Genomic DNA, 21,804 nt, shown 5'->3' with positions numbered 1-21,804 from the left:
CATGTGCATACATCATGCAGTTCAGAGCTTTACAAAGAAAGTGTTACATTGATGTAGTCCCTTTCACAAGCTCAGGACTCCCCAAAGTTCCTTATGGAACTATAGAAGGCATATATAAATGCAAGTCCTTTCTAATTGCCATACATCCAATGCCCTGTAATGGTACATCTGGATCTAGTGCTTGCCTTCTAACTAAAAATGTTTAAAGATGATTTTCAGAGACGATGGACTCCTTAAAATATTTGACAATTAAACTATAAGTCTCAGTAACTATCCCCCTGATATCACACCATCCTCCGTCCCCCGTTTCCAATCACAGTTGTTTAAATATTTCAATGCCATTGAGATATAGTTCATAAAATAAGTTTATTTCACAATAACATGATGCAGTTTCTTTTAAATAGAATGTGGTTTGCTAAACCATGTACTTTCAGGGTTAAAGTATTGAATGATGCATTTGACTGGTTGAATTATAATGACGTGGAAACTTTAGTTATTTTTTCCTAAGGAATAGTAATGTTTATCTGGAAAGTATCGTTTTTACAAGTCCTGCCAAACACTTCTTGAAGTCAGCCATTCATGCATTTTGCATTTCCATTGGAAAATGAAATTGGTGCATTCATCCAAGTCTTCAGTGATTATGTGCTCACCAATTAAATATGCATGATCTTTCTAATCTGAGATCATCGAAGTAATCAGTCCTTTCCTCTTCCCCCCCCACCCCTGCCCACCCTCAAAACGTAGAGAGGATGTTGCTGTCGCAGATGCTCTAGTTCCTCCAGTCACTTCGTGTTTCACAAAATCTATATTTTTAGAAGAAGACAAAATTAGGATATTATAACTGATTCTATAAATTGCTGCACACCTTCACTTTTTCTCACTGGTAACTTTCAATGCCAATAAACTATATTATCCCTCAGCTACAATGTGTGTTCATACCAAATCCTCGTACAGGCCAGCTTTAATATTTAAATAATCATTGGATTATATATATTTTTTGCCAATGTCAATTTTCTCCACTGCCCTTTCTTGCGGAATTGGTTTCTTGTTAAGATGTGGTTTTGACTTCCAGTGGTGGCCGAGATTTGATCGGTCGCACATGAGGTAATTCTTGCCTGGACCATCAGTTATGGTCCTTTTTATACGAGTAATGGGGGATTTTGATGGATAAAGTGTGAGGAGAGTGGAAGGTCACTGTTTGTACTGCAGATTGGAATGTCTACAAGGTATCAAACCCGGATAAAGCCGGTGAGAGCCCTGGCCCAGGGGTTGCAGGAAATTCAGCAGCAACGAAAGGAGATGTAGGGAGACTGGTCGAGTGCGATTAAGGGGCAGTAGCACTTCTTCGTGGGACATTGCACGGGGTGGAGAAGCGCTTGGAGGTGATCCAGGAGGAGGAAACGATTGTGACCGACCAGAGTGACCATATTGTGTTGTTGGTGGCAGAGATAGTGATCCTGTGGGATGTCTTTAAGGTGCTGTGTGCGAGGGTGGATGACCAAGACAATTGGTCTTGGCGGCAAAGTCTTTGCGTTGTTGACCTACCGGAGGACATGGAAGGAACGAGTGCCAAGGGCTATGTCACGAACATGCTTGCGAAGTTGGTGGAGGAGAGGGTTTTCAACAAGGCCCCAAGGTGGACCATACCCACAGGTCCTTGAGGCAGAAGCCAAGGGCTGGGGAGCTACCGCGGGCGGTGATTGTGCGTATGCACAAGTTTCAAGACAAAGAAAAGATCCTGAGATGGGCCACGGCGAGTCAGGACTGCAGCTGGGCAGGCAATTGGATTGAGATATACCAGGACATTGGTGCCGACCTGGCCAAGAGACGGGCGGAATTTAATGAGACAGTGCTTTTTCGGCGCAAGGTTTGGTTTTGGGGTTCTGTACCCGGTTAAACTTTGGAGAACTTTCCAGGGCCTGGAAGGTAAATTACTTCATTAAGGAGTACAAGTTGGGGGCGGGCTGTGTGTATCTTTGGGAGAAATCTGTGCTTTTTGTACCTTTTGTACCCTCAGTGTACCCGAACAGTCGCCGGAGTGTGGCGACTAGAGGCGAGTCACAGTAATGTATGCCTACTTGTGACACTAATAAAGAATATTATTATTTTGTGTACCTTTTCTACCTTTTGTACACTGTTGTGCCTTTTTGTACTTGTACCCTTTGTACAGTACATAATTTGCTGTGTTTATGTAAATACGGGTTCTAGGGGATAATTATGTGTATGGGGCATCTTTGGTTTAATGGGAGTGGGACATTGAGAGAGGGGATATGGGGGTGGGTGAAGGAGGGGATGTGGTGGTGCTAATGGAACTGGGGGGATGTCTCGGCCTCCGGATGTGAGTAGGCATGCTACCTGCTGATAATAATCGCTAATTGTCACAAGTAGGCTTCAATGAAGTTACTGTGAAAAGACCCTAGTTGCCACATTCCAGCGCCTGCTCGGGGAGGCTGGAACGGGAATTGAACCTGTGCTGCTGGTCTTGTTCTGCATTATAAGCCAGCTGTCTTAGCCCACTGTGCTAAACCAGCCCCTAGATGATAATGAACGGAAGAAGAATGGGGGTGGGGACTGCGGTAGTTAGCCTGAGTGGGGGAAGAGGGGAAGGGTAGGAGTGGAGGAGGAGTGGAAATGGGTTGGTGACATAGTTGGCATGTCGGTTGCGCTTGGGGGAGGACGGAGGGGGCAGGTATCTTGGGTAGGCCCAGTTTTGTAAAGGGGTGGAGATTTGGGCAGGGTCCGAGTTGGTAGGGATGGCGGGTCTTGGTGGGCGGTGGGCAGAAGCCCCCGGTGAGGATTGTACCATGGAATATATGTGGGCTAAATGGTCTGATTAAACGGTCCCAGGTGTTCGTGCACCTAAAGAATTTGAAAATAGAGGTGATTTTCCCAGGAGACACATTTATGGGTGAAGGATCAGATGTGGCTAAGGAAGGGGTGGGTGGGGCAAACACTCCATTCGGGGTTTGATTCGAAGTCAAGGGAATCGCGATTTTGTTTCGCAAGAAGACGGCGTTTGCGATCGCCAAGGAGATGCGGGATCTGGGGGGTAGGTTTATGATAGTAAGCAGGGTATTAGCGGGAGCACCGGTGGTGTTAGTGAATGTGTATGCTCCCAATCGGGGCGGAATTCCGGCAGAATTTTATGAACAGTTTTTGGTGGAGTTGGCTCCCCACCTTATGAGTGTGCTGGTGCAGGCTTCACAGTAACTTAACTGCAGTGTTAATGTCAGCCTACTTGTGACAATATTAAAGATTATTATTACATTCCTCTGATTCTGAAAAAGAACAAGCACCCATCTCGCTGTTGAACACCGACGTGAAAGTATTGGCTAACTTATTGTCGTGGGGGTTGGAGGGGTATGTGCCAGATGTGGTCTCAGACGATCAGACGGAGCTCGTGAAGGAGCGGCAGCTCTTTAGGTACTATTAGGAGGCTACTGAATGTGGTTATGACCCCCTCAGGGGAGTCGGAGCCTGAGGTGATTGTATCAATGGATGCAGAGAAGGCCTTTGATCGGGTGGAGTGGCGGTACTTGTTTGATGTCCTTGGGAGATTTGGTCCAAAGTTTGTGGCCTGGGTGCGGCTATTGTATGCGTCCCCGATGGCGAGTGTGAGAATGAATGAGACAGATTTGGGCTATTTTGTGCTGTATAGGAGGACAAGGGAGAGATACCTGTTGTCACCGTTGCTGTTTGCAATGAACCCTTGGTGATTGTGCGCCGAGCGTCAAATGAATGGCAGGGGATTGTGAGCGGGATAGAGAGCACAGGATGTCTCTGTACACTGATGATTTATTGTTGTATGTGGCAAATCCACTGGAACGTATGTGGAGAATTATGGACTTATTGGAGAAGTTTGGAGTCTTTTCTGGGTATAAATTGAATATTGGGAAAATGAGGTCTTCGGCAAATGTCCTGCAGCGGAGTGTGAATTTGAGAGCTCTGCCGTTTAAGGTGGTTCGGGTTAGATTCCGGTATTCAGGTGGTGCATGACTGAGGCACCATGCATAAGTGGAACTTGATGGGCCTAATAGAAAGGATACACCAGGAGTAACTGAGCTATGAGAAGTCATTGCAGAGACTGGAAGCATTATGCTGGAGACAAGATGATACGGGGGAAGATTTTTCTATGTTATTTAAATTATCCAAACTCTAAGAATACTTCTGACAATTATGCGCTCTACAACAAAGGGACACAAGCTCAGAAATAGGAGGGTGGACAGACACTTTAGAATGAGTTACTTCACACAGCATGGATAAAAATAAGGAACAGATTTTATGGGAGGACAGGGCAGGCAGACAGTATCAGCAAATTAAAAAGAGAGTTCATTGAAATTTGACAGGGAAAGCAAGAATTCTGAGAAATAGAGTAATGTCGGTTAGTTTGCACACTGTAGGAGCATTTTGTTGGAACACTAGCCTCTTTATGTGTCAACAATTTCTATGTTTCTTTATGTTTCTCTGATGACTGTTAAACCTGCTCATCCCTTGGGGAAGGGTGGGGCAAAGCGGCATTCAGGGTTTAAAAGTCCTGGGGTGGAGGAAATTCTTTATAAATGGTTATTGGAGTCGTACTTTGATAAGAAAGTACGAATCAGAGCTATTTTCCCCCTTCATGGGTAATTAGCTTATTAAGAAAGAACTTCATTGGGCAGCACGGTGCCACAGTGAGTAGCACTTCTGCCTCACGGCGCCGAGGTCCCAGGTTCGATCCCGGTTCTGGGTCACTGTCCATGTGGAGTTTGCACATTCTCCCCGTGTTTGCGTGCGTTTCGCCCCCGCAACCCAAAGATGTGCAGGGTAGCTGGATTGGCCGTGTTAAATTGCCCCTTAATTGGAAAAAATGAATTGGGTACTCTAAATTTATTTTTAAAAAAGAAAGAACTTCATTTAAACAGTGCCTTTCATGACCCGAGGATATCCCACAGCTTTTTACAGTCAGTAAAATACTTTTGAAGTGAGTCACTGTTGGACTCTAGGAAACGTTGCATACTGTAAGGTCCAACAAATAACAATGAGATATATGACAAGATAATCTGTTTTTAGTGATGTTGATTGAGAGATAAATATTTCAAGGCAGGGCACAAGGGAATACACCCATGCTCGTCTTTGAAATACTGCCACAGGGCATTTTCTATCCATCTAAGACGACAGACGGAGCCTTGGTTTAATGGCTCGTCCAAAAGACGTCACCACCTATAGTGCAACATTCCCTTAATACTGAATACTGAAAACTGGATTATGTGCTCTCTCTTGAGTGAGACGTAAGACATCTGACTCAGATTTAAGAGTGGTGACACTGAGCCAAACTGACACTGACTTTTTAATTCTATTGTGAACATAAAATTCATGTTTATTGTCTGTCTGAAATTATTTGAGTTTCCTTCTCCTGCTACATTCCACATGTTGCCTCTTTAACACTGCGAATTGACTCTGTGCAATTTGATAAATTGAATGAACTAATTTGTGTATCATCATTTACTGCAGTCCCTTTGAGTGACTGCATGAAATGTAAACTCCCATTTGAATTCATTTGATGTTTCACAATATAGATCTGTTTATTGAGTTTAAATGACATTATGTTTGCTGTTTGTGTTGAAACAGCAAAACAATTCTGGAGGGTTAGTTGTTTAAGTGTGATGTAATTAAGTAGTTGTGATCATACTTAGCAACCGATAAGGCAGCTGATAAGATTTTTTTTAATTTAAAGTGCCCATTTCTTTTTTTTGAATTAAGGGGCAATTTACAGTGGCCAATCCACCTACCTTACACATTTTTGGGTTGTGGAGGGCAGCACGGTGGTGCAGTGGGTTAGCCCTGTTGCCTCATGGCGCCAAGGTTTCAGGTTCGATCCCGGCTCTGGGTCACTGTCCGTGTGGAGTTCGCACATTCTCCCTGTGTTTGTGTGGGTTTCGCCCCCACAACCCAAAAATGTGCAAGCTAGGTAGATTGGCAACGCTAAATTGCACCTTAATTGGAAAAAAATAATTGGTTGCAAAATTTATAAATAAAAATCTTTGGGTGGTGGGGGTGAGACCCACACAGACAAGGGGAGAATGTGCAAACTCCACACGGACAGTGACTCAGGTCTAGGATCGGACCCACATCCTCGGCATCGCAAGGCAGCGGTACTAACCACCGCGCCACCAATAAAGTTTTAATGTTTTAAATTGCCTAATGAATGGATGTCTCACTAATAGTGAATGTGAAGGCACTTCTACTTGACAGGAGTGCAACCAACCACTGTTGTCCTTCCATTTGCTGCATTCCTACATAATAATATAATCTTAGATCCACTTAGATCTGCGAGGAAGGGCCTCAACGGCTGCATGCCATCCTTCAGAAGCCTTGAGCACACCTGGGTGACCATGGAAAGAGATCACACAGCGTCTCCTGGTATCCTCAAAGCCTTCAACTACCGTGTACATTGCAGCATATTAGTTTCCCCAACCCACATGATGGTCAAATTTTAATTTGACTGACAAGTTAAGCCTGGATACTCTGCTTGTATTCATGTTGGAGGGCATTTGTAGTTTGATGACAATGGACCAGGATCATTTTATTTATTTATCTGAAACAGTGCAAACAGCTGGAAACAGACCACTGCAGAATCCTCCTGATCTCCAAAACCTTGTTCAGAAGTATTTCTGAGAAGCTGGTCATGCCATTTACACTGTGGGGATTCTGTATTATACAATGGTGCCCAGCACACATCATTGAAGAGGAAATGGGGAACATCACGTTGGAAAATTGTTTTTTTTCCCCAGTCTCATAGCCTTAATGAATCTGCTTACCTCAGCTCCACCTATAAGGAGCCAATAATAATAATCTTTATTGTCACAAGTCGGCTTACATTAACACTGCAATGAAGTTACTGTGAAAAGCCCCTAGTCGCCACATTCCGGCGCTCGATCAGGTACACAGTGGGAGAATTTAGAATGTCCAATTCACCTGACGGCACATCTTTTGGGACTTGTGGGAAGAAACTGAAGCACCCGGAAGAAACCCACGCAGACACAGGGAGAACGTGCAGACTCCACACAGATAGTGACCCAAGCCAGGAATCGAACCTGGGGCCCTGCAGCTATGAAGCAACAGTGCTTCATAGCGTGCTGCCCACAATAGCCCCAGTACCCCACATAATTCCTTATAAAAGGCAACTTTAAATTATTCTTAAGATGTTAGATATTCAATATTGGAAACAGGTTAGTTACTGTTCCCAATGTTCCACAGAATACATACATATGAGCATCGGTAGGGTGTAGATTTACATTGGTTTGTACTTTGGGAATCAGTGATTCAGAACACTCTGCTGACAGAGTGAAAGCAACTAATGAGTCTGCTCCTTTGGGGAGATGGGAAATGATTGGAGATTTTTTTAAAACGGTGATTAAAGACCAGAAACTCCCAACGTGCAAATAACAAGTTAAACCATAGTGACATGACAATCAGCCTCCTGAAAGTATGGAATTAGTTCTTTAATACAGAACTACGATATTTCTAGTTAGGCTGTAATGTTTGTTTTCAGCTGCAATCAATTAAATGGACCTTACTCTGAACAAACCTTAAGGGAATGGAACTCTCGAATGGAGAGGCATACATCTTCTTTGCAAACACTTGTGCCGTTGCATTTTCCTTCTCCATCTTTTACCTGAAAGTAAGAATTGAAGAAAATTGGTGGTTTGCCATCTAACATTAAATTGAATGTGACAAAATTTACTCAGGAATGCAGTCAGTACAGAGCATTGTTAAACTTGCACTCTGAATTTTTAAAAGTTCCTTTTGTGCTAGTTTGAAGGCTTGGCTTTTGCTGTTCATTCAATTAACCTCTCTCATTATTTGACGTTTTTTACCGAGAGAGGTGTTTGCTGCTTTTGAGCACTCGGGATCTGCATTAAATGTTAATGAACCTCTAGAAAATTCCATGTCTTAAAGCATAACTGGAAGAAAACCGTGCACATGGAGATTTATCAGGGTTCTTTATTTTTAGTGAATTTTGTTTTGTGAAAAGTAACACCTTTCTCTGCAACTTGTTAGAAAATTTGTTTTATGACACTGGCTCTTTCCTCAAACAAACCTCACTGCTTCTAATTATTTGGTCTGGGCCAAATACAACATACCTTGCAAAACCTATTCATTGTATTATACAATAACAGCTTAACGGTATCTTATACTCAGTATCAAATAGCTCACAGATTGAAAGTTCAGCTAATAAAAGGGTAGGACCCAGTCATTTACCTGCTTTCTGTCCATTGATCAGCAGAAGACTTGCACATACAACAAGAATGATCTGGAAAAGGTGCTTAAATCTCATTTTGATTGCTCCGCCTGGAGAGATTGAACTGAAGCAGACAGGACACAGAATTCCCCAGCACTGGTTAAAATAGAAGCCTTCACTTTGCCAACCGTATCTGGGACAAATCACGCTCTAGTGGCAAGCCCTCATTGAACAGAGCTGCTGCATTTTCTAGCAAGGTTAATGATCACATCAGGCGAGGTTATTGGTTATTAGCTGTGGTCAGGGCCTCTTTCTTTGTATGGAGTAAACGCACACCCACTATTTTCCATAAGCAAACAATTGAGAAGAAAGCCATGTAAATAGTAATTGTCTGAATGTGGATGGGCAAACTGGCTCCAAAACAAAAGGATGACCCTCTTTAAATGCAGCCTGTCAGGGAAGAATCTGAATAAAACGTAATGCTTCTCCATTTGCAAGTGTTTGACTTTGTATTCCACATATTGATCCCATATGTAGGAAACCCCGAGCTTGGCAGGAAGGACTCCCCCTCTCGTCCTGTACTGCTGGTTGGAAGAATGTGAAAGCACATACCTAGTAATTTTGTGTTTCTAGTATTATGGTGCATCTTAAGTCTCTCTTGTACTGCATGTTCTTGCATTCTGATAAACTATTTCAGCAAGTTTTATGAAGCCATTTTCATATCATGCTACAACCACAGGCTTTTAACTTAGGAGCCGTTGCTAATGGCACCAAAGATTAACATGCCAAATTAATTAATGTAGCTGGGAAGTTGCGACCAGCACAGGAGCTGATAGCTCTCAATGTGGCTCAAAATTTGGCTTAAATGCACTTTTTCATTTTACTAGGTTTCTTTCTTTGTACAATGAGCCACCTTCTCAAACTCTTGACCACTGCGCTCCTCCCCCCCCCCTTGCCCCCACCAATGCATTTGTCTTAAACACCACGGTGTAGAATTTCCAGGTGAGTTGGCCTCATCGACCAGTGTGACTGGTAGAAGATGAGTGGAAACCTTGGAGAAACAATTAGATAAACAGTCATACATGTTGCTCCTCTACGTTGGACAATTAGGGAAAACCCTGTCAAAATCCTAAATCTTTATTCTCTCCATTATGAAGGATGCTTCCTTTCACTTCCACAGCTTTGTTTAAAATTAGAGTTCCCAATTCTTTTTTTTCCAATAAAGGGGCAATTTGGCATGACCAATTGACCTACCCAGCACATCTTTTTGGGTTGTGGGGGTAAGACCCACGCAGACACGGGGAGAATATGCAAACTCCACACGGACAGTTACCCGGGGCCGGGATCGAACCCGGATCCTCGACGCCATGAGGCAGCAGTGCTACACTTCCACAGCTTTACCAATCTCTGCACTCCCTTCAGTCCCTCAGCCCCTTATGTACACCTTTGCCACCTCCAGGTTTATCTTCCATCCCTCTCCATGCTAGACTCCCAGACTCAGTCTGTTTGGGATTCCCTGTGAAACCTCTCTGCCTCTCTCCTTTCCTGACTGCATACTTAATTGCCATTTTTTTAATGTACTATATTGTTCTTGATTATATTTATTCCTCAATTAACACCATGAAAAACAGATGATCCAGTCATGATCACATTGCCATTTATAGGACCTTGCCATATGCAGGTTTACAACAGTGACCACACTTCATAAGTACTTCATTGGCTGTAAAACGCTTTAAGAAGTCCTGAGGGTATGAGAGACATTATATAAGTACAAGTCTTTTTCTTTAACAAAAACTCATCTGACTAAATTTTCAGACACCAATCTTCATCCCTCCCCTTCCTGGATCAGCAGCCATTTATTTCCTTAGGCCTCTCATAAAGCATCTTGAGACATGTTTCGACTGAAAGTATTATGTGCAAATTGTTGGTTTGTTGCTGTGTTGCCCAAAACAAGTAAGTTTTGTACAATGTACTGCAAGACAAATCGAAAACTAGCACAAATCTCAAATAACATGAATACCTTAAGCTCTGTGAAAGCTCTTTTGTACCCGTGCTTGGGCTTGGATTCCCAGACTGAACTTTCCAGCAGCAGTTTACACGTCTTTGTTAGATGCAGTTCAATAAGAATTAACACAAAGTGCTAATGGCTCTTTCATCTGTGCCAAGCTTCTTCATTTGGGGACTCTGAATTCAACAGCAAATTGGGGTTTTCGCATTTTATACTTCCTTCATTCATCAATTTGTTAACTCTCCAGGTTTAAATGCTAAAAACAACTCTCTTGTCCCGATGGTCTACGTCACTTTTATCAGCATAGGGAGGATGTTTTTTCAATGTAAACATGGAGTGCTGGTGCATTGACATCACTCTTTCAACACCTACCTCCACTTGTTGGAGGTACGGGTGGCGGAGACAAGTGACAGGGGTTTATAGCCAAGGAAAAAAAGGCGGGGGTTATCTTTTCAATCCAGGCAGGCAGCACGGGTTAGCCCTGCTGTCTCACGGCACTGTGGTCCCAGGTTCGATCCTAGTTCTGGGTCACTGTCCATGTGGAGTTTGCACATTCTCCCCGTGTCTGCGTGGGTTTCACCCCCACAACCCAAAGATGTGCAGGCTAGGTGGATTGGCCATGCTAAATTGCCCCTTAATTGGAAAAAATTAATTGGGTGCTCTAAATTTTTAAAAAATCTTTGCAATCCAGAATCATCCTGCATTAGTGAGCAGTTTTAGCAAATGAGAAGGCAATAGAGTCATCGACTTTCACAGCACAAAAAGAGGCCCTTCGGCCCATCGTGTCTGTGCTGGCCATCGAGCATCTATCCTAATCCCATTTTCCAGCACTTGGTCTGTCGCCTCAAATGCTATGGCATTTCAAGTGCTCATCTCAATGCTTCTTAAATGCTGTGAGGGTTCCCACCTCTACCACCCTTTCAGGCAGTGAGTTCCAGATTTTTCCTCAAACCGCCCCACCACCTTACCTTAAATCTTCCCCATACTAAGTGGAAAAGTTCCTACCTATCTACTCTAACTATGTCCCTCATAATTTTGTATACCTCTATTAGGTCCCCCCTCAGCCTGCTCTGTCTAAGGAAAACAACCCCAGCCTAGCCAGCCTCCATCTGGACCTGATAATGGTTTATGTGGTCCAGCTGGATCTGTCAGTAAAATCCAGATGTAATCAGACCTGCAGGTAGGTTATTGAGCACTGGGTTGATGAGTGAATAGGAACTGGTATGGATTAGGTTATGGGCAGCAGAGATTTGGATGAGTTCTAGTTTGCAGAGGATGGAAAGTGAGAGGCCAGCCCAGAGAACATTGAAATAATAGAGTGTAGGGTGAACAAAAGTATGGAAGGGTGAGCATTTAGATATTGATCTTGGCTCTGATGCCCACCATGGTTAAATGGCCAGCTAATATTTACAGCCAAAGTCCACAGGTGACAATTTCAGCAAGATAAGTGGTAAAAGCAGGATGCTCCCAGTAGTTGAGGGGTCAAGACCAAAGAGCCATAGATGTATGAATAAATGCCAGTGATTTGAAACAGAGGGTAAGAGAAACCTCTTTATGCAGAGAGTTGTGAGATGATGGAATTCACTGGCAAGTAGTGTGGTTCAAGGCAGAAAATATGCTACTGTTGAAGATTAGGTAGATGGATGAAGGAAAATAGGCTGAAGGGAAATAGGAATAGGATTGGTAAATGTGTGGGCAGCACGGTGTCACAGTGGTCAGCACTGCTGCCTCACGGAGCCGAGGTCCCGGGTTCGATCCCGGTACCGGGTCACTCTCCGTGTGGAGTTTGCACATTCTCCCCGTGTCTCACCCCCACAACCCAAAAAGATGTGCAGGGTATGTGAATTGGCTGTGCTTAATGGTCCCTTAATTGGGAAAAAAATAATTGGGTATTCTAAATTTATAAAAAAAAGGATTGGTAAATGTGATTAGAATTACTTATTTGTGGGGCAGCACGGTGGCGCAGTGGTTAGTACTGCTGCCTCACGGTGCCAAGGTCCCAGGTTCAATCCTGGCTCTCGGTCACTGTCCGTGTGGAGTTTGCACATTTTCTCCGTGTTTGCGTGGGTTTCGCCCCCACAACCCAAAGATGCGCAGGCTAGGTGGACTGGCCACGCTAAATTGCCCCTTAATTGGAAAAAATTAACTGGGTATTCTAAATTTATTTTTGTAAAAGAGAAAAAAAAATTACTTATTCGTGCGAAGCATTGACCTGGATTGGTTAGGCAGAATGGTCTGCTTCTGTATTATTATTTTTTGTTAATAAACTTAGAGTACCCAATTCGTTTTTTTCCAATTAAGGGACAATTTAGCATGGCCTATTCACCTACTAATCCCCTCTTTGGGTTGTGGGGGCGAAACCCACGCAAACACGGGGAGAATGTGCAAACTCCACACGGACAGTGACCCATGAGGCAGCAGCACTAACCACTGTCTCTGCTTCTGTATTATGACTTATGCGTTTGTCATGTGAAATTCTAATCCAGAGGGAGTTTAGATCCTCAGGAGAGAATGAATGATGACAAGATTATAAGAAGGCAGTGGCATCTATATATAACTAATGAATATGGTCCTCTGCCTTTAATTGATTGGATTAGTCTGCTACACAGTAAGGAAGGATTGTACTCTTAATTTAAGCTCCGGGAGCTAACCCCATTTCACAGCTAGGCTCTTCCACTCCTTCCCAGTATGCCCTCAGTCTCTGTTCACTCCCAGGTCGGTGCCGCACACCAGCTTTCCAATGTCAGCTGCCAGGGTCCCAGGTTCGATTCCCGGCTTGGGTCACTGTCTGTGTGGAGTCTGCACAATCTCTCCGTATCTGCGTTGGTTTCTTCCGGGTGCTCCGGTTTCCTTCCGCAATTCCTGAAAGACGTGCTTGTTGGTGAATTGGACATCTCAATTCACCCTCAGTGACCCGAACAGGCGCCGGAGTGTGACGACTAGGGGCTTTTCACAGTAACTTCATTGCTGTGTTAATGTAAGCCTATTTGTGACAATAATAAAGATTATTATTATTATTAATTCCTGCGAGCAACAGTCCATCTCTGACCTCCACATTCCATTTTCTCCCAGCCTGAGCCTAGCTGATTGGTTCAAAACATCGGAAAGCAACCTCTGTGTGAGGGAGGAGAAAGTCTTCCAGAGGTCCCTCAATACGGGAATTCTGAGCTCTGAGAAATCAATCGCACTGCCCACTCCTTCCTAACACCGGAACTAATCAGCTTGTAACCACAAATTTGTAAAAGCAGACATGGGACGACATCATTGTCCTTGCAGGCAGGGCGAGAGTCCCAGATCAGTTACTCTTTGGAATCGATAGTGTGGTCTCAGACCAATAGCATATTATAAATGCAGCCTTACGTATTCTCAAACAGCCCATGGCCCCATTCCAAATAGACAGGGAATCACCTGGCCTGCATGCTCCACTTCATGAACACGCCAGAAGCATGAATACCTCCTAACATCTCACCCGTTCTGTGACTGTTGGAGTAAAAATAATCTTTATTGTCACAAGTAGGCTCACATTAACACTGCAATGAAGTTACTGTGAAAACCCCCTAGTCCCCACATTCCGGCGCCTGTTCGGGTACACAGAGGGAGAATTCAGAATGTCCAAATTACCCAACAGCACGGTTTTTGGGACTTGTGGGAGGAATCCGGAGTGCGCGGAGGAAACCCACATAGACACAGGGAGAATGTGCTGCCCCCGCACAGTGACCCAAGTCGGGAATCGAACCTGGGACCCTGGCACTGTGAAGCAGCAGTGCTAACCACTGTGTTACCGTGAGTATGCCTCGTCCTAAGCAGCTCCAACCTCAACGACTGGACATGTAGATTTCCAAAAACAACCAGATTTAGGGGGTTAACTTGAGCCAAATAACATTCTGTTTTAGGGGCTGTTCACCTTGTAGCCACTAGAATGGCAGATAGAAAGCATATAAACTTGGAGCACTTACCCATGTAGCCTCACACTGCAAAGGTTCCAAACCTCAGGGCTCCTCAGGTCCATAGTTGTTCACACTGTACAGGGGTGGAAGGAGCAAAGATGACATTTCCATATTTAGCCCCCCTTAGTAAATTACATGCAAATCCCATTGCATTTTGCAATATCAAATGCAGAATAGACTTTATGGGTTGGTAAAGATCGCTGTTGAGTTTTCCATAATTATTAGCCAATTCCAAAAGATGTGGTCTGCGAACATCTGCATTCATGGGGTATCTGTACAACACATCCTTCAAAGGTTTTACGTGTTAAACCCCATCATCAAAATTGCTCACAAATATATCTGTTTTTTATTTTATGTTCAATGTAACATTGTAGGTTAAAGATGTGATCAAACTACATAATTTGAGATGATGGATAGATATTTCAACTCCGTTTGCTGGCCGATGTTACCTTAGATGTCACAACCACCTCTCTAATACTGTAAGCATTTCCTCAGAGTGTACTATAAGATTTAAAGTACATGACACAAAATCTGCAGCTCAATCTTAAGTACTGGAGACCGTAAGGACGGACTTTCAAAGCAGATTCAGGAAGCCGATGCCTGGGTCATTTCCGAGTCCTGACCATCACGTTATTTTTTAAATTGTAATGCCCGAATTGAACAGACTGGCTGGTCTCCAGGAGGTGGGAGATTCCCACAGAGTCTGAGTGGGAAATGTAGACGGCAGCCATGTACTGCTGCCCTGTGGAAGAGAGCACACACCGTTAATGCATAAGCAAGTGGTCATGCAGCCAAACTAAATGATCTGACGATGGAGCCCACCTTTCTCTCCCCCCCCCCCCCCCCCCCCCCCCCCCCAACCCCCAGTCTCAAGACTTCTCATAGACCAAAACAAATTTTCAGTTGAGCCCACACTGGACCTGACAGTCGTACACTAATGTGCAGCAGATGATTGGGGTTCGCCAAATTCTGCATTGGAAATTGCCCTCCCACATCCCTGGACAATTAACAAGATCCTCAGGGAGCTTACCTGGCTATTAATTGGGGGTGAGTGGGTTCCCTGTACCACCATTCATAGCCATCACTTTGAAAATTGTGGTGTGGCATGGAGATTTTGGAATCCGGAGATGCCCTTTCAGAATACAACTTCTAAATCTCACCTGCACCTGATCTTGACCTCGCCCATTTGTTTATCTATTCCCTGTAATAATAATAATTTATTGTCACAAGTAGACGTCAATGATGTTACTGTGAAATCCCCTAGGCGCCACATTCCGGCACCTCTTCGGGAATTGAACCCACGCTGCTGGCACTGTTCTACATTGCAAGCCAGCTATTTAGCCCGCTGTGCTAAACCAGCCCCTGGACACAGTATACAACTTGCCAGCATTTTAGGTAGATTAGCCTTTCAGTTCAATACCTCAGAATTGGATCTGAACAATGTGCTCAAGTAAGTAAATCCAAGCTTCTTTTCCCATTTCCACCAGATAGAATGTCACAGTAACCTTTTTTAAAATAAATTTAGCATACCAAATTCATTTTTTCACAATTAAGGGGCAATTTAGCATGTTCAATCCACCTACCTTGCACATCTATTTAGGTTGTGGAGGCAAAACCCAGGCAAACATAGAGAGAATGTGCAAACTCCACACGGACAGTGACCCAGAGCCGGGATCGAACCTGGGACCTCAGCGCCGTGAGGCAACGGGGTTAACCCACTGCGCCACCGTACCCTACCTCTGCCCTACCTTGGTGTCTTTTACAAAATCTCTTTTGTAAACAAAAATTAGATTACCCAATTCATATTTTCCAATTAAGGGATAATTTAGTGTGACCAATCCACCTAGCCTGCACATCTTTGGGTTGTGGGTGCGAAACCTACACAGACATGGGAAGAATGTGCAAACTCCACATGGACAGAGCCGGGATCGAATCTGGGACCTCGGCGCCATGAGGCAGCAGTGCTAACCACTGCACCCTGTGCTGCCCCAAAATCTCTTTTTTAATTTGTTTTGCAATTTCTTTTAAAATTTAGAGTACCCAATTAATTATTTTTCCAATTAAGGGGCAATTTAGCATGGCCAATCCACCTAGCCTGCACAACATTTGGATTGTGGGCGTGAGACCCACGCAAACATCTGTTTTGCAAATTGATTTTCATAAAGTGCTCTATTATTGCTCAGATGGAAGGTCTGGTTCAAAATGTGGGCCTCCATGATTTCAATAAATTAAACCTGATGTATATAGAAGAAACTCTTGCCTTAAGGCTGAATTACTGCTAAACTGCATTTTAATTATCACATCATGCTGTAAGTGTTCTCTAGATTGCTTGACATGCAAGTGCTGAGAATTAACCCATTTTGTTTTGTAAGCTCCGTTGCTGTATCATGTTTCCAGCCCCTAAAGTGTAAGAGGGAGAAGGAGTTGGGGAGGGAGATAGGATGGGGCTCTGGTGTGAGGCGATGCGGAGGGTGAACTCAACCTCCTCCTGCACAAGGATGAGCTTAATTCAGTTCAAACTCGTGCACAGGGTCACATGACACGGACAAGGATGAGTGGGTTTTTCCAGGGGATGGCCGATGGGTGTGAGAAATGTGGGCGGGGGCCAGCAAATCATTTTTTGGGGCTGTGTGAAGTTGGAGAGTTTTTGGGAGGCGATGTTTGGGACGTTATCCAGGATAGTGGGGGCAGACGTAAGGCTGGACCCTATGGTGGTGATCTTTGGGGTTTTGGAGGAGCCAGGGCTGCTGGAGGAGAAGGGGGACAATGTTGTGGCCTTCCCCTCTCTGATTGCCCGGCGACGGATCCTATTGAGTTGGAGGTCAGATATTCTGCCCAGGGTAGCAGCCTGGCTGGAGGATTTGTACGACTTTCTCAGGCTGAAGAAGATTAAGGTTGCTCTGAGGGGGTCAGACAGAGTTTTGAAGCACGGTGATGCAGTGTTTAGCATTATTGCCTCACGGCGCTGAGGTCCCAGGTTCGATCCCAGCTCTGGGTCACTGTCGGTGCGGAGTTTGTACATTCTCCCCGTGTTTGCGTGGGTTTCACCCCCACAACCCAAAAATGGGCAGGTTAGTTTAACTGGAAAAAATGAATTGGGTACTCTAAATGTATTTTTAAAAAGAGAGTTTTGAGGTGTGTTGGGGGCCATTTAAAACTTTATTTGAGGAGCTGTTCATCGTGGGGGGTGGTGGGATGAGATTAAAAGGGAAGAATTGAACAAACTGTTAACTATGTATTGTTGGGCTGTCGGGAGGCCACATTTGAGGTGTTGGACCAGCCGGGGTTGGAAATGGGCACGGAGGCAGAATTTGTAGCCTTCGCCTCGTTGATTACCCAAAGGTGGATCCTATTCAGGTGGAGATCAACCTCTCCATCCTGTGCCCTGGCGTTGCAGGAGGACCTGCTGGAATTCCTGACACTTGAGAAGGTCAAATTTGATCTGGGGGAAGGATAGGGGGATTCTACAATTCACGGGCGTTATTCATTCTGCACTTTCGAGAATTGGATCGCATTGAACATTGTGGTGGTGGTGGTGGGGGGTGGGGGGGGGGGTGCTGGGAGGGTTGGGGGGAGAGGGACTGTATGTGTTAATGGTGACTATGGGTGATTCCTGATTCCTTTTTGTCATTTGTTTATGTTAACATGCGGGCTAATGTTTGGGGTTTGGTGGGAGGATGGGATCGTTGTTATTGATATGGTGATTGACATTACATTCGTTACTGATTATTGTTGGGTAGAAATTTGGGAGAAAATGTGAAAAAGGAGGAGAATAAAAAATCTTTTAAAAATAACTATGTTTTGTTGGACTGTGTATTTTGTTGATTTTTGTATGTTTTGAATAAAATATCTTTACAAAGATTTCTTCCACCAAGGGCAGCAGGGTGGCTTAGTGATTAGCACTGCTGCCTCAAGGTGCTGAGGTCCCAGCTTCGACCCCGGCTCTGGGTCACTGTCCGTGTGGGGTTTGCACATTCTCCCCGTGTTTGTGTGGGTTTCACTCCCACAACCCAAAGATGTGCAGGGTAGGTGGATTGGCCACACTAAGTTGCCCCTTAATTGGAAAAAAATAATTGGGTATTCTAATTTCTTTTTTAAAATGCTTCCACCCCCAATAGTCAGTCTAATAAAAATTTCACTAGAGTGGAATTTTATCTTCAGGTAATTAAAAACCACAGTCCTGACACAGTTTTATTGTGTGTCTGAAGTCTGAATTTTCCATTGTCTTCAGAAATAAACCTCAGGGCCAGTTAATCCTATGCATATGTTGCTATTTCTCTTATCAGGTTATTCAAGTTTACACTTTTACCATTTGTCCTTGAAGATCTGGGTTCTATTTCATTAGAACCAAAAGAACACAATAACAGTAGCTGTAGGTTTGCTGCATCTGAAGCAAAGAGCTACGTTTTACCAGACCTGTGCCTGGAGATGGTCTGGAAGATGGGAGGATTCTTAAAATGGCAGTAGCAGACATCAGGAGGGAAGCCAACATATTTTCGGCACCATGGGATATTCCCAGAAGTGGGAACGGCAGTGGCACCAGCTGACTGGAGGCAGGTGACCAATTAATTCAATTAGGTGATCAATTAACGGCCACTTGCTGGAATGTTCTCACTGCCGGGGTTGGCCCCCATCACGTGGAAAGATCATCTTGGTATATTGAAGTGGCTTCCCAGTAATTTTCCAGGGGTTGGGAGTGGGTGGGTGGGTGGGTGGGGGTGGAGTGGGGGGGGAGTGGGGGGGGGGGGGTGGAGGGGGTGAGTGGGGGGGGGGGGGGGGCAGGGAGAGAGCTGGTGGAGGGTCCTCATTTCTGCCGGCTTTATGACCCCGCGAGCAAGCCTTGTTCCAATGCTGCCGCTGGAAGGCTCATCCTTCCAATCCCCTGCAAGGCCCAGCCACATTCAAATAAATACTTACACTGCAGTCAATGGCTCTTCAACATGGAGAGCCCTCTCCTTCCTGCTTCCTCAGCAGCGGACACCTTTATCCATGGCTCAGAGAGGCTGGCCTCCATACTGAATTGAGCATCAGCCCTGACTGCCACTGGTATAATCACTCCCCTGTAGTCCTGCTGTTTGCCCACACTGGCTTGGGGCCCACTTTCAGTCCTGGAGGCAGAACCTTGTTGATTCCTGTAAATTACAGATGAAATGCTTGATATTTCTGAATTGGGACACTTTTCCTTGAGTAAACTTTTATCTACTTTCCTCTTCTCTCTCTGACCACCCAAGATCAAGTCAATGGGGAGGAATGGCAGGCAAGGTATATGCCATCCTGATCCCACCATGGCTGTTTTCTGTCTCCAGCTAAAAAAAAGTCAGATCTATTCCCAGGTTTTCAAACGGAACTACAAAAATAAAGTCTTCTTTGCAAGGGGTATATATTGATTTTGTGCAATAATGTTAAACAGGCTGCTAATTCACTAACTCCACTATTGCAGAGTCAAACTCTATCCCACAGAGCTCCAAATGGAAAGTCAGTCCTCTGAAGTATTGGAAATGTTTGTACTCGGAGTACTCTTACCAAAATTTGAATATATCTCCATTTATTCTCAAACTGGAATACGCTGCAGTTAATAGGCCCACCCCCTAAGACATTGAAGAATTACACTTAATTCTTGCTTCTTACAGTGCACTGTGATTTTTTTTTTCAAGTGAATAAAATTTTGATGTGACTCAAAATGAAACTAAACCCAGATACTGGATGGCTGACCTAGTTCATGAATATTAGGAACGGTGCACACAAAGTTAGCTCCAGTAGAATTGCTCGGTTGAACATTACTACATGCTCCTGTGGCTGTGAAAAGGGAGCCTTGTCAGGCTTGTTTAATACAGTGAGTGGAGCACTGTTTCAGAGCCAGGCAACACTCTACTGCGCACACAGTCCTGTTGCGCTAACGAGAATGTAGAAGATAAATAGCTGAAAGAATGGTTGAGCTAGCAGGTAATCATGTGGGTATGGTCACTGGCACCACAGCGGGTGATAAAATTGTGTCCTTGTTGTGAGTGCGCGCCAGGACCAGTGGAATATAATGGATGCTTAGCAGGCAGTTACTGCAGTATGTAATGCAATCAGAGTTCTGGTAGAGATACGGAAGTGAAACTAAGAGATTTATATAACTGTCAGCAGAATCTTGAGTTTGAACATAAACTGTTTGTTCTTTTTCATGTGGCTGCTTAGAAAGAGATGTGACTTGGCTCACACCAGGCAGCTCTCGCTCTTCGGTGTAGTGGGGGTCCTGGAGAACGGGCGTGCCCTCAATAAATAGAAATCTAAACAAAGAACTAAAGACCATACTATTCTCGTTTCCATAAATGTGAGAAATGCCTGCTCTTTGTGGTAATTTGCAGCTTGCATATAAAATGGTAGAACATGCCCTTTAAAACTATGAACTTCCTGAGAATGAGAAGGCAAATTTGACAGTCAGGCATTCCCAGTGAGGAATAACAAATTAAATGAATAGACAATTGAACCCAGCCATTCGTCAGCCAGCATTCTTCACACCAGGAATGACTGAACCCATGGCTGACACCACAATGCCTTTCGTAGCAATGAAAATATAATCACAACATATTTGTACTTCTGAATACTTTTCAAGTTTATATTGAGTCACTTAATTTAATTGAAATGCAAAACAACCTCCTCAGCAAGCTTGTTGGCTCTTCATGGGGTGCAGATGATCAAACTATCAGCTCCTGGCACCGTCTACTTGACTGCAGGGTACCGTACACCAGTATGGTACAACTGCGGAGGCGGAAGATGCACACAATTTGAAATTTGCAGAAAGTGAGAGGATTGCAAGACCTGAGCCCAGAGAATGCTCTTAGAAGATGGGGAAAGACATCTTTTTGCACTGCATGTAACCCATCCAGAGGTTAATACTGACCTGACCTGGGCCTTTTGCAACTTCATAATGACCATAGAATGATTTATGGCACAGAAGGAGGCCATTGTGTTTTCACTGGCAAAGTAAGAGCTATTCAGTTTAATACTACTGTCCAGCTTCTGGCCCGTGGCTTTCAATGTATATCCAAGTATGCTTTAAATGCAATGCGGGTTTCACACACCTTTCCAAGCAGAGTTCACTTCTCTATAATCTTTCTAGCAATTATCTTAAACCTATAACTTCAGTTTATTGACAACTCTACTAATGGAAATAAGTTCTTCCAATCTCCTCTATCTGTGCCTATACAATCTTTCCTATGTGGCAAAATTCTTCATTCCATAGAATCCATAGAATCCCTACAATGCAGAAGGAGGCCATTCGACCCATCGAGTCATCGAGCACCCTACAATGGCCCACTCCCCCGCCCTTTCCCTGTAGCCCCATAACCCCACCTAACCTGCACATCTTTGGACTGGCAACATCCTCATAAATCTCCTTCTGAATCCTCTCTGGTGTGATCACATAAATCCAATAAAGTGGCCACCAGAACTCCACAGTGCTATAGCTGTGGCCTAGTCAGTGTATCATAGGCTCCTCAGAATCCTGTATGCCTTCTTGAACACCTTATCTACCTATCCTGCTACCTTCAGGACTATGTGGACATTCACACCAAGGTCCTCCTGTTCCTCTGCACTTCTCAGCATCCCACCATTTATTGTGTAGCCTTGTTTATTTACCCTCC

The 21,804-nt window shown here is 44.3% G+C and overlaps 1 protein-coding gene across 1 annotated transcript; it reads right to left on the bottom strand.

Annotated features, from left to right (window-relative positions):
* Positions 1-395: 395 nt before the first annotated feature.
* apela (apelin receptor early endogenous ligand) lies at positions 396-8,389 on the bottom strand. The gene is made up of 3 exons (XM_038793053.1): positions 8,242-8,389; positions 7,568-7,654; positions 396-803 (listed from the first exon to the last, which is right to left on the bottom strand). Exons 1-2 carry the CDS (start codon positions 8,315-8,317, stop codon positions 7,569-7,571), a joined length of 162 nt encoding a protein of 53 aa, XP_038648981.1. The 5' UTR covers positions 8,318-8,389; the 3' UTR covers positions 396-803; position 7,568.
* Positions 8,390-21,804: the final 13,415 nt, after the last annotated feature.

This window comes from Scyliorhinus canicula, chromosome 3, assembly GCF_902713615.1.
Source record: "Scyliorhinus canicula chromosome 3, sScyCan1.1, whole genome shotgun sequence".
Taxonomy (NCBI): domain Eukaryota; kingdom Metazoa; phylum Chordata; class Chondrichthyes; order Carcharhiniformes; family Scyliorhinidae; genus Scyliorhinus; species Scyliorhinus canicula.
Note: the sequence above shows the minus strand (reverse complement) of the source record. Positions and strands in the feature narration are given on the sequence as shown.